The sequence below is a fragment of the Heterodontus francisci genome, chromosome 13 (assembly GCF_036365525.1).
Source record: "Heterodontus francisci isolate sHetFra1 chromosome 13, sHetFra1.hap1, whole genome shotgun sequence".
NCBI lineage: Eukaryota > Metazoa > Chordata > Chondrichthyes > Heterodontiformes > Heterodontidae > Heterodontus > Heterodontus francisci.
In genome coordinates this window covers 102,821,527-102,833,744 of record NC_090383.1, presented here as the reverse complement: position 1 = coordinate 102,833,744, position 12,218 = coordinate 102,821,527, and the positions used below count along the sequence as shown (strand labels likewise).

Below are 12,218 nucleotides of genomic sequence, written 5' to 3'. Positions count from 1 at the left end.
ATTATTTATTAGCGATTTTATGGTAATAGTGTACATCTGCAGTGAACTGGTTATCAGATTTGTAATTTTATGAGCCAGGAAATTGGACACGAGAATAAATGGGCTCCAGTGTGTGTTTTTATCTTCAGTACACACCAGGCAGATGCTGATGTTTCACTCATATCATGAACTAAGTTCTATCTATATCTCTTGGTACCAACTGTTGTGAATGAATGCAGCAAATTAGTAAGTTATGCCTCCATGTATCAGAGCACTGATATTCAATGGCAGAGCAAGCTGCAATTACCAGAAAGAAACTCGTATTTAATTTATTCGCAGGAAGAAAGTAGGGTCCCTGCATTGTGTCAAAGCTTTCTAAATCCTTACTTTACATGGGTTTTCAAACATAGATGTTTTAAGGGGTTTTTTTTGTGTGTGCAGTGCTAGCTTCTCGCATTCAATTTGTTGCCTCAATTTGTAGGTGAGAGCGTGGAAGAGAATGCCAATGAGGTTGTAAGATTGCTGATTCGCCGCCCTGAATGCTTCGGCCCAGCCCTGCGAGGAGAAGGAGGGGATGGGCTTCTGTCCGCTATGGAGGAAGCTATAAAGATCTCTGAAGACCCAGCGAGAGATGGCCTCTCATCAACTGATGAATCTAGTAGACGTCTGTGAGTTCAACTTGTGACCTGATTATCAATGGAGTGGCCATAGACACTCTTTGAAATATTTTCTGTAGCGGTAGCTCCATCTGACCTAAGAGAAAGCATCTAGCCTAACGTTCAATTATTTTCAGCAGCCCATCTTTGCTCAACAGATGAAAACATTGAAAACCATTGAAATAAACATTAAAAATTTGTAGGGCTACGAGGAAAAGACAGGGGAGTGGGATATGATTCTATTCTATATAGGAACAGGAGTAGGTCATTTAGTCCCTTGAGCTTGTTCCGCTATTCAGTTAGATCATGGCTGATCTGTAATTTAACTCCATCTAGCTGCCTTGGCTCCATAACCCTTAATACTCTTGCTTAACAAAAATCTATCAATCTTATTTTGGAATTTTCAATTGACCTAGCCTCAACAGCTTGTTGGAGTAGAGGGTTCCAGATTTCTACCACCCATTGTGTGAAGTGCTTCCTCACATCGTCCCTGAATGGCCTAGCTCTAATTTTAAGGTTATAAATTAAGTTTTAGAAAAAGCACATTCAGTTACCTGTCTTCCTGGCCAAATATTTTTTGAATAGGGAGGGTTGCCTTAGTTGAAATATTAAACCGAGCAGCATAAGAACTGAAATAATGCCACTAGACACAGTCATATGTTTAAACAGTCATGGTGTCTCAACTGCATCTTGTTAATTAACCTCATTCATGCTGTTAAACTCTGCAACATCTCTGAGCCAAGTTCCCCAATATTGTCATCTATACTTGCAGTTTACCTGAAAATATTCTAAAAGTTATCAAAAAGAAACAGGAATATATTCTTTGTAACTGATTTTATTGAATAGTTAATGATAATGAATCTTGCAGCTGGAAGTCTTGTGTTGCATTAAATGCTACATTTATTGATTACAAACTCTGGGGCTAAAGTTCTTCTTTAATGAAAAATGTTGCAATTAACAACCTGTTAATAAAATTGGATTTGCAGAATTGGCACGTTTTATAGCAGTGCATGCCTGTAATTTTGTTACAAGGATGTTAATTATAGAAAAAAGGCAATCTTCCATTTTGCATTTAAAAAAGAATTTCATTCACACCATGTAGTGATTGTGATTGGAAGTTATCTGATATGCACAACCAGCCCATGCCTTAGTGACACTAAAAGAGGCTCATTATTAACAGCAACCTGGCAGCATCTGGACTGTTGCTTGGGGGGAAACATTTCACCCTGACGGTCAATGGTGTATCAGAGGGACACCAAGGAAGATGTGAAAGAAACATGTAAACACAGTTGTATAAAACATCTTTCTGTAACTTAAATCATTTCGCTCTTCAGTTATTGTGTAAGCTGCTAATATTTTATAATGTTGTATTTGTACTTTCACATGTGTGTGTAATGAGGTTTGTGACCAGTAGGGAATGTTTGTATTACCTTGCCACATTAAAAACTACAGAAACATCTGTTTGTATCATTAAATTGCACAAAATGCAGAAACATTGTTAATACGTTTGATTAACAGAGATATTGAAGAAGAGGAAGATGACACCATTCATATGGGGAATGCTATTATGACCTTCTATTCTGCTTTAATTGATTTATTGGGCCGTTGTGCACCAGAGATCCATGTAAGTTGCAAATCAACTCAAAAAAGAATTTCATTGATGGTCTGAAACATCAATATTTTAAAGCTACTCAGTTTGAATTTTAATAGTTCTTCACAAACTAAGTTAAATTGGGGGAAGGGAGAAATTCCACACAGTTGTTTTTCCTTCTATTGAAAATGAATATTCCTCATTTCTGATGCTCATATTCAGACTTAGATAAATAATGGTATCAGTCTTCTCAAACTTGAGAATGTAACATAAGTATAAGAGTGCACCTTACTTTCTTTTAAAAAAAAAATTAAGAATGTTCACAGTGCGGTCAGTAAAACAAAGGAAATTGTCATCATTGAGTGTTTTGGGGAATTTTTGACCACATTGTTTAAAGAGATATTCCTGAATCAATCGTAACACAGACCAAAGAGTCTGTGAGATAGAGTGTCTGCTCCAGTGTTCACTTTCCAATGTATTCACCAGGATTTAAATACCTCAACACCTGAGACCTCTGTGTACTGCTCGCTTGCTTAACCTTTCTTCCTGCCATAGCTCTAAGTCAAGCCACACAGAAGACCGAGCTCCATGATTTCATAATTAAAAGGGAGATTATTCAGATCCAAATATTTAGTTGTAACAACATTTCATGATTCTCACAAGATAGGGTGGTTGCTCTCGGCGAGGCCTGCTCAGGAACGGCAGTCACAAAAATGTAATCATAAAAACCTTCTGCCACTTTTGGAACAACAGGTTTCCGATTAGCATTGGCAAAAGCCTGGGATCTGATTGTCTTCCTGTCCTGTTGGGCAGAGAGGAGACCTAAAAAATGAGCAAAAAACCATAGAACGAGGGAATGTCACCATTAACAAAGCACAGTGATAATCTTGTCTTGTAATTATGTGTAGTTTCCCTGTTTTAAATATCATAACATTCGTTTGTATTTTTTTATTATAATAGCTCATTAATGCAGGAAAAGGAGAGGCAATCCGAATTAAATCCATTCTCCGGTCGTTGATTCCGCTGGAAGACCTAGAAGGAGTTGTCAGCATTCCCTTCCAGATGCCAACAGTTGCTAAGGGTGAGTTTATCACTACATAGGGGGGCTTTGAAGACTGTCAATTAATTTTATCTGTGGATTATGAAAAATTTAATTGTGTCACAATAGCAATGGGAGATTAATATCCATAAAATGAAAGAAGCAACTCAATAGGCTGAATTTACCCGCTCCTTTGGGGACGGACTGGAAAGCGGGATATTGCGATGAAAGGCGGCGAGACAGAAGCCTGATGTTTTTACGTCGCAACTGGATATTCCAAATGGTGGCCAGTAAGACGAGTGGACCTTGCCAAACATGGTAGGAAGATAATTAAGCCTGTTAAACTGGAAATTAACTGCACTTTGACAGGGGTTTTCAGATTTTTCAATGAATACAGGTGAAGCATGGGGGCTTCAGAGCCTCCCCAGGTATAACAAGGTGGTGTGTTAGCGGGAGGTCAGTAGTGGCTCCAGACAGCAGCCATTGTGAATGGTAGTGTGGCCAGCACTGCAGGGGCAGACTGCCAGAGTGCCATCTTGGAGCTGGATAGAGCGAGGTGGGTGAATGAGAGGCCCTTGAAACTGAGTGCAACTACCTTCCATGGGCCTCATTCACTCAGGCTTCAGGACCTCCAGTGAGGACGGGCATCAGAGAGGGAGAGAGCTGCATCCACAGGCAGCGGGACAACAGCAACCTCAGGGCCAACAGGAGCATTAGCCTCGATGGGGGGGCAGGGGAGGAACACAGGAGGAGGGAACAGAGGGGCACGCAACCATCCTGCTGTGCACAGAAGAGGTTACCCTCCAAAGAGGATCTACCATCTGAGGCTCAGCTACCTTCAAATGTCGGAGCACCAATGTACTGAAGACTGCACCTCGCCAGGGAGGCCGTCACAGAGCTGTGTGCCGTGAATGGAGGACATGCTGAGCCCCATGGAAAGTGGTGGCTACTGAATGCCAGCGGTGCTGAAGGTCGCTGTGGCGCTGAACTTCTATGCCTCAGGGTCATTCCAGGGATCTGGAGATATATGTGGGATCTACCAGTTTGTGGCTCATTAGTGCATCAAGATGGTCACCAGTGCCATCTTCAGGAGGGCCAGCCAATATATACGCTTTCATATCGATCCTGGAAGTCAAGCTGAGAGGGCCATAGGGTTAGAGTTCATCGCTCGCCTTCCAGGTGCAGGATATCATCGACTGCATGCCTGTGGCCATCAAGGCTCCCATGGACCAGGAAGCAGCCTTCACCAACAGGAAGGACTCAATTTACAACTGGTCTGTGACCACCGCAAGCAGTTCCTGCAGGCGTGTGCACCGTTCCTGGAAAGCAGCCATGACACCTATGTTATAAGGCAGTTCCAGGTGCCACAGTTTTTCCGGGTACCCGCATGCCTTCAAGTATGGATACTGGGTGGCAAGGGCTACCCACAAAGGCTACTGACGCCTGTGAGGAACCCAAGCACTGATGCTGAAGAGATGTACAACACCTTCCACGGGCAAAATCAAGCAGGCCATGGGGCTTCTGATGATGCGGTTCAGATGCCTAGGTGAATCTGGTGGTGCCCTTCAGTATGCCTCAGCAAGGGTCTCGCGTATCGTGGTGGTGTGCTGTGCCCTATAGAGGGGAGAGGCTATGACCTATCGAGGACCAAAATGCCTTCTCTAATGATGAGGATGTGGAGGAAGATGATGACCAGGCGCTGCATGCTGAAGAACCCCAGGGATCACAGGCAAGACGCAATGAGATACATGCCAGGAAGGCTCGGGACGCGCTAATACTGGCACATCTCATATGATCCTTACTAACAGATCCATGCAATCCAATAAAGATTCACCTTTCTGCAGCCCTGTTGCAGAGACATGGCAGCACTCAAGGCCTGGATGGACTCCTCCATCATCTATGTCAGTGCGCACATCACCTCCGGAAGCTCTGCCAGATGTTCGTTCGTTGACCTTACCATTTACCTGCATGCAATAAGACATTAGACCACGGCATGGGGAATGCATTGACCTCATGCACTGTGGTCCTTCCCATCACACTGTTTGACGGAGCCAGGGTACTCCTAAAGTCCCAGTGCCCGCAAGAAAAGGAAGGATAATTCTTGCCAAATCACACATTTATTGGAGAGCAAAAAAATTTCAAGGCAGCATGCTTTAACAAGCTATTAACCCGTGAATCCCGAGTGCAGCTTCTTAAATCTCTTAACGTGCTTCTACGTGATGCTCCCCTTGCACTGTCAGCTGAGGTGGAGGCTGACCTTGCTGCCCTGTGGCTTTGGATGACCTCGGCTGTCGTCCTCTGGCTTGCCTGAGGCCTGGAGAGCCCCCACGTATTGAGGGCCTCCATGCAGGACCCTCCTCTGTCATCGCGGCTAAGTGAGGTACTGGTGTCACTAACAGAGCGGCTGCTGAGCTGCTGTGCACACCAGGAGCGCCCTGAGAGGAGCCCCAGGTGCATCAGGCAGCCGCTCCTCCCTAAGGCACACCTGTACCTTCCTGCTCACCTGAGGAGTCTGAGGATCTGATGATGACCACAGGAACCTCGCCGCAGCTCCGCGACCTCCCCCCCCCCACACCCAGTCACTGCTTCACAGAGCACATGGAGTTGGCAATGGTATATAGGTCCGCATGCATCTCCAGTAGCCACTGAGTGGTCGGCTCTCCATGAGGGTCACTAATCTCTTGATAGAGGAAGCCACATATGCACACTCAAGAGACAAGGCAGCATTCATGGCCTGGATGGACTCCATCTTCTGTGCTAGAGTGCGCAAAGCCCCTGGAAGTTCCCCCAGGTGTTCCCACACGTCACGCTGCAGCTCCAGCATCTGCTGCCTTGCTGATGACTCTAGAGACATGTTGTCAGCACTGGTGGTGGGCGGGGGGGAATGATGTGACGGTTCAATCTCTGAGGTCCCCTCCTCCTCCTCAGACGTTGACAGTTGTTCCCTGTTCACTGGCGCTGTCTGCATTCACCGAGATGCAAGCCATGCCTATGACAGGCAATGCTGCTGCCTGGCCCCATTGCCACTTATTGGGTTGGACTTCCCTTTCTACCAATCTCACCCTTGCGTGTGGACACATGTCAACCCCTAAGCAAAGTGATGTGCGGTGCACGCACCTTGGTGGATTGCATGAGGTCATTAACCTGCTTGCAGCACTGCAGCCAGGTTTGAGGGATGACTGCACGGCTACTGACCTCCTCTGCGATCTCTGGCCAGGCTTGCTTGGTCTGGTGGGCAGGTCTCCTCCTCCTGTCCCGGTGGGGAAGAGGACCTCCCTTCTTGCCTGAGCAGCCTGGAGGAGAACCTGCAGGGAGGCATTGCTGAACCATATGGGCACCCCCTCCCCCGCTCCCGTGAGGCTTCCGCTTCGGGTCCTGGCAATGGGACCTCGGGACTTGCCGCAAAATTCAGCCCTTTATGTATACTTCTGGGGTCCTGGCGAGTGTAGAAACAAAAGAGGCACTGAGTTGGCTAAGGTTTTCAGGTAGAGCTGATGAAAATGGTCTGTTCATGATTCTACCAATGTATGTTTGAGTGGGAACAAATCAAATCTATTATTCTCATAGTCAGACTACATTTGTTAGAATAATGGCTTGATTCAAGCTATGGTTTTTAATGACAGCTTCCAGATTTTTTTTTTATTGACAACTGTATCTCATATTTTAGGTGAAAAATAGGTACTTAAGAGGTTATTGAAATAATGATAGAAAGAACAACCTTGCAAGATAAGGAACATACTGTTGAAATGAATGACTTCATATTCTGGGTTCTGCTAGTATGTGCAAACCATTAAAATTTATAGCTCAATTGGACAGAATTGTTTCCATTTAGTGTGATGATATACAGTTTGATTGTGCGTGAGAAATTTTAGTGAACTCATTTACATGAACTGCTGCATTGGAACAATGTTTACATACTTATTATTTTCTTTAAATGCAGTTTTCGGCAACACTCCAAATAAACCACTGCTTGTTATAATTTGTCCTTTTATCACAGAGATGACACCTATGTGGCAATGTAGTGGAATTGTGAGGTTGCCTGGACAACTTGAGCACATGAAGAGATTGTTCACTCCTTTCCCATGTAATGACATTTAAGAATCTGAAAATAGAGTCAGATAAAATACACTTATGCTAGAAAAAAAAAAGAGTATGGTACATCAAAGGGTTTGGCCTAATTTTTGTTCCATAAGTGCAGCTAACAGTAAAAGTGGTGAGTGCTCAAACAGCAAGTGAGTGAAAGCAGTCTACTTCATTGGAAGGAAAATCTAATGGATTCTATAATGTGCGGGCAATCTACTCCGCCACATTGCTGCCCTTGTGGTGAAGACAAAAACTTTTCCCTGTTTGTTTGAATTATTTTCATGGCCTTAAATTGGGTTCTGATTTTTTGGTGCTTTTGATGGATATTTGCCACTGGAAGGGAAATAGGCTGATTGGCCACTGAACTTGACATGTATTCCAGCTACTTGATTGATCAAACCCATTGGGGGAATTTTAACTTTCATGACCCACTAAGAGAGAGAGGTGGCGGCTCATTAGAACGCAGAACACCTGGAGGTCAGGGCTCGTCCACACATTGTGGAGTTTTAACTATCGTGTGATGTCACCAATAGGTTCCCTGCCCAGAATTCAGCTGGATTGACAGGCTTGGCTGCTAGTTGGGTGGGGAGCAGTCTAGAGGAGGCCTCAGGGCCAGGTAGTTCCATGCCCTATCTGGGGTGATGGGGTGCCCACCCGTTTTTGGGGTTAAAATTCTCCCCCTTAAGTTCCATTTATTTTGACTGTTCCTACCATATTTGCAGTGCATCCTTGTATGCAGAGTTTGTACTTATTAGCCCTTTATCTCAACAAGTGACAAAAAAGAATGAGGCAGACTGTCTTTTTCAACAATTATCTCAACAATGACAAATTGGACAAAAACAAGCATCAGAATTTTACGTTGCGGCGGAGGCTCCCTTCCTAACAGCGTTGTTGGTGTACCTACAACCCAAGGACTGCAGCGGTTCAAGAAGGCAGCTCCCCACCACCTTCCCAAGGGCAAGTAGTGATGGGCAATAAATGCTGGCCTAGCCAGAGATGCCCACATCCCACAAATGAATATAAAAAAAAGGCCTCGCTCATGGCTAAAAGTTCAGGGGTGCGCCCGCCTCTGCCAGACCTGGAAACCACGCAGCAATTTTGCGTGGCCCAGGTCCTTAATTGGCCTCAGTCGGGGTTTCTGCCCCACTGAAGCAGGAAATCCCGTCTCCAAAAGCTGCCGGTTAATCAGAGGGCTGGCAGCTCCTCAGTCCCAGCAGCACCACCGGGAGCACTACTGAGATGCCACCCAGCCAGAAGAGCAGGAGGGATGCCCGCACCGAAAGGTAAGTGGGGTTTTGGAAAATCATCTGGGCCCCGGCGAGGGTGGTGGGGGTTGATAAAGAGGGTGGGGGGGAGCTTGTGCCAGAAGGGGTCCCTCCATGGGGCACAGGGTGCCTCCCCCCCCCCACCGAGCCCACAAGGAGGCCATCAGGTTTTACTGGGCGGCCTCCTCAGGTTCTGAAGTGCCTGTTGGCCGCTGGTAATATACGATAATTTATACGTTTTCCATTGCTTATAAAATATTAAATTGTATGGTATGGAAATTATGGAAGGCTTACTACTTATTAGGCGTATGTACAATTTTATTTTCCCTAAATGCTTGTTCTTTTGACTTGCATGAATTGGGTAAGATGCTTACTGATCTCTGATGGGGCTAAAGGATGCATGAAATTCTGCTCCCATCTTACAATGTAAATACTGGATGGAGTGAGATGGCACTGTGAATTTGAACAGCGGAAGATGGGTTTGATTTCTGCTGCGTTTCCGGTTGCATTACTGTGGGGAAGTGGTGAGCAGACTCACGCTTTCCCAGGAGAGAGCAGACATTAGAGCGAATGTTGTGCCTTGTCAGTGGCTAACTCAAGAGCATCATCGTCGGAATGAAGGTTGTTCACTCAGTTATGGAATGTTTGTGCATTGAGAAAGGATGGCAGCATTGTGGTAATGTTACTGGACTAGTAATCTGGAGGCCCAGACCAATACTCCAGTTCAAATCCTACCACGGCAGCTGGGTGAATTTCAATTCAATTAATAGACCTGAAATAAAATGCTAATTCATTAAAATAATGATCATGAAACTACTAGATTGTTGTAAAAACCCATCAGGTTCACTAATGACCTTCAGGAGAGGAAAACTACCATCTTTACCCGCTCTTAGATATGACTCCAGGTCACAGCAATGTGGTTGCCTCTTAACTGCCCTCTGAAATAGCATAGCAAGCTACTCCGCTGTATCAAACCAGAAATAAAAGCACTGTTGGTGTACCTACATCACTGCAGCGGTTCAAGAAGGCAGCTCATGACCACCTTCTGAAGGGCAATGAGGGTTGGGAAAGAAATGTTGACCTAGCCAGCGACATTCACATTCCAAGAATAAATAAACATAATGATTGTAAAAATTTAATTGGGATTATCTCAGAAATAGGTTGTTAACACATGAAATATTTGGTAAATATATATGTTTCTTTTTAGATGGGACAGTTGTGGAGCCAGACATGTCAGCAGGATTCTGCCCTGATCACAAAGCAGCCATGGTTTTGTTCCTAGAGAGGGTGTATGGGATTGAAGAGCAAGATTTCCTTTTACATTTGCTGGAGGTTGGCTTTTTGCCAGACCTCCGTGCTGCTGCCTCACTGGACACGGTGGGTAGATAAATGGCCTCTGAGGTTTAATTGGTGTCATGTCTCTGCATGCTTCTGTCTATGTGATACAAGTATAGTGGGGATTCAGCAATTGAGCCATTCACATTGAAAATAAACTGCCTGACTGACTACTAGATAAAGAAATCTAGCTGTAATATCAACAGATACTTCCAGGTGAGTGGATTAAAAAAAAAAAAATTCAATTCATTATCCATGTTGTCACTAGGAGGTTGGTAAAGTCTGATGGTGGATGTGTATAATTTTCATACAGCACGCTGTAGGGATTTTTCTTGTCGGTATTTTGGTAGGAATAATGGACATATAAAACTTTAATATTATATCTGCTTGAACTGTACCTGCAGCAGTATAATTGGAGAATTTGTCTCCCCAAAGTAGGTTTCTGCCTAGAGCAAATACTTTGAGCAGCTTAAACTAGAATAAAGTATTAATTGTTACAAGACTGTCACTTGCGGCACTAAGTGTAGAGCACAATTTTAAGTGATAAATGTGAAGTATTACTCAAGACATGCATTGGACCAGTATTAAAACCTATTGGAAAAATCACACAAGTCTCTTACACATTGCTGCCAGTATATGTTACATAAACTTAGTGACACCTTTGCAGTATCATTTGTCAATCTTCATATCATACATCTCCTCTGCACAACTGGTCTCTTTCCAGGACCAGGAACAGCACTTCCAAAATAATAAGTGAGGGGCAGTTTTGCAGATTCGCATTTCCAAAGGAGAGCCTTACCCACCCTGAGCACGTATTGGGTATTTGGGCCTGTGCGACTGGAATTTTCCAGTCGGCAGGAGGGCCCCCCACTGAGGGTTGAAATACAGCTGAGTGATGGAGGTAGCCCCCCACGGTGACGGCCTGGCAACTGTGGCTTCTTTGTAATTTAAAAATATTTTTAAAAATGTCTTCAGAGGACACCTCCATCTTGAGGCGCCCTCTCTTTCTCCCACCTACATCGGCAGTGCCCACCTCTGACAGTGGGGCTGCCTATGTGTCGTTGCTGGAGGGCCTCCTATTGGCGCTCCAGCCTCGGGAGCCTGCCCACCGACCTTAATTGGACAGTGAGTATACACCCTGGCTGCTAATTGGCCTGTTCGTTAAAAATTGCTGCGGGTGTCAACAAGACGCAGGGTCGGGACCCGGAAGTGCGCCTGATGTCGGGGTCCAGAACACAGTACAAAAATTCAGCACCATGTTTCTTACAGGAGCTCTATGATAAAGGTACAGTAGATGTACATTTTTATGCTGGCGTTGTACTTGATTTATGTCTAACTAAATGTTAGACAATGAATGGATGCCAGTTTCTCTGTCACCTGCACTAGTTGTTCATACTGTTACAAATTTGAACATTTCACAGCCAATTCTGTTCCAATCAACAACAGATTGAAATAACAAATGGATTATGGAAACAGGGTATGTGTGGGCAGGGATTGCCAGTACACTGTTTATCAGAGAAACTGATAGTGGGCTGATTAGTCATAGGGTTACAGCAGAGAAGTGTCTGAGGGATCGGGGCTACCTGGCAAAGATTGGCAGGGGAAAAGTTTTACTCATGTTAGAATATGCAGGATGGTAACCAGAGCAAGGTGTGCATTGCAGCAAGTTATTGGGGGAGGAGGAAAATTTGAGCAGGATTTCTAAAGCTCATTCGTCTGCCCAGACTGAGGGCACGTGATTACTGTAACTGGGTAGATAAAACTTAGTAACTGCAAGAATGTTTGCTCGTTTTCTTTTCTTAATCTTTAGGCTGCCTTGAGTGCTACAGATATGGCATTGGCACTGAATCGATACCTGTGCACTGCTGTTTTACCACTGCTAACGAAGTGTGCCCCGCTCTTTGCTGGCACTGAACATCATGCGTCCCTTATTGATTCCTTGTTGCACACTGTCTACAGGCTGTCTAAAGGCTGCTCCCTCACTAAGGCTCAGAGGGATGCCATTGAAGAATGCTTACTTGCAATCTGTGGGTAAGTTAAACGATAAGATTTGCCATAGAATAAAATTGAATATTTTTGTTTCAAGCTATGTATGGCATTGCATTACTTTCTGTGTTTTTGGGCATCATCTAATTTTGATTTCAGATCAATTATAGATGAAATTTATTCTGCTAGTTAGAAAAAGTTAGTAACTCACTCCCTGACTCCCCAGTGTCTGTCCACAGTCTATAAGACACAAGTCAGGAGCGCCTGGATGAATGCACTTCCAA

The 12,218-nt window shown here is 44.5% G+C and overlaps 1 protein-coding gene across 1 annotated transcript in view; it reads left to right on the top strand.

Moving 5' to 3' along the window:
* Window positions 1-12,218, top strand: part of ryr2a (ryanodine receptor 2a (cardiac)) — a 707,940-nt gene that overhangs the window by 504,987 nt on the left and 190,735 nt on the right. The window contains exons 45-49 of the mRNA XM_068045285.1: window positions 461-647; window positions 2,154-2,259; window positions 3,187-3,307; window positions 9,821-9,990; window positions 11,759-11,979. Of these exons, the coding sequence (XP_067901386.1) occupies window positions 461-647; window positions 2,154-2,259; window positions 3,187-3,307; window positions 9,821-9,990; window positions 11,759-11,979 (805 nt within the window). The remainder of the gene's footprint in view (window positions 1-460; window positions 648-2,153; window positions 2,260-3,186; window positions 3,308-9,820; window positions 9,991-11,758; window positions 11,980-12,218) is intronic.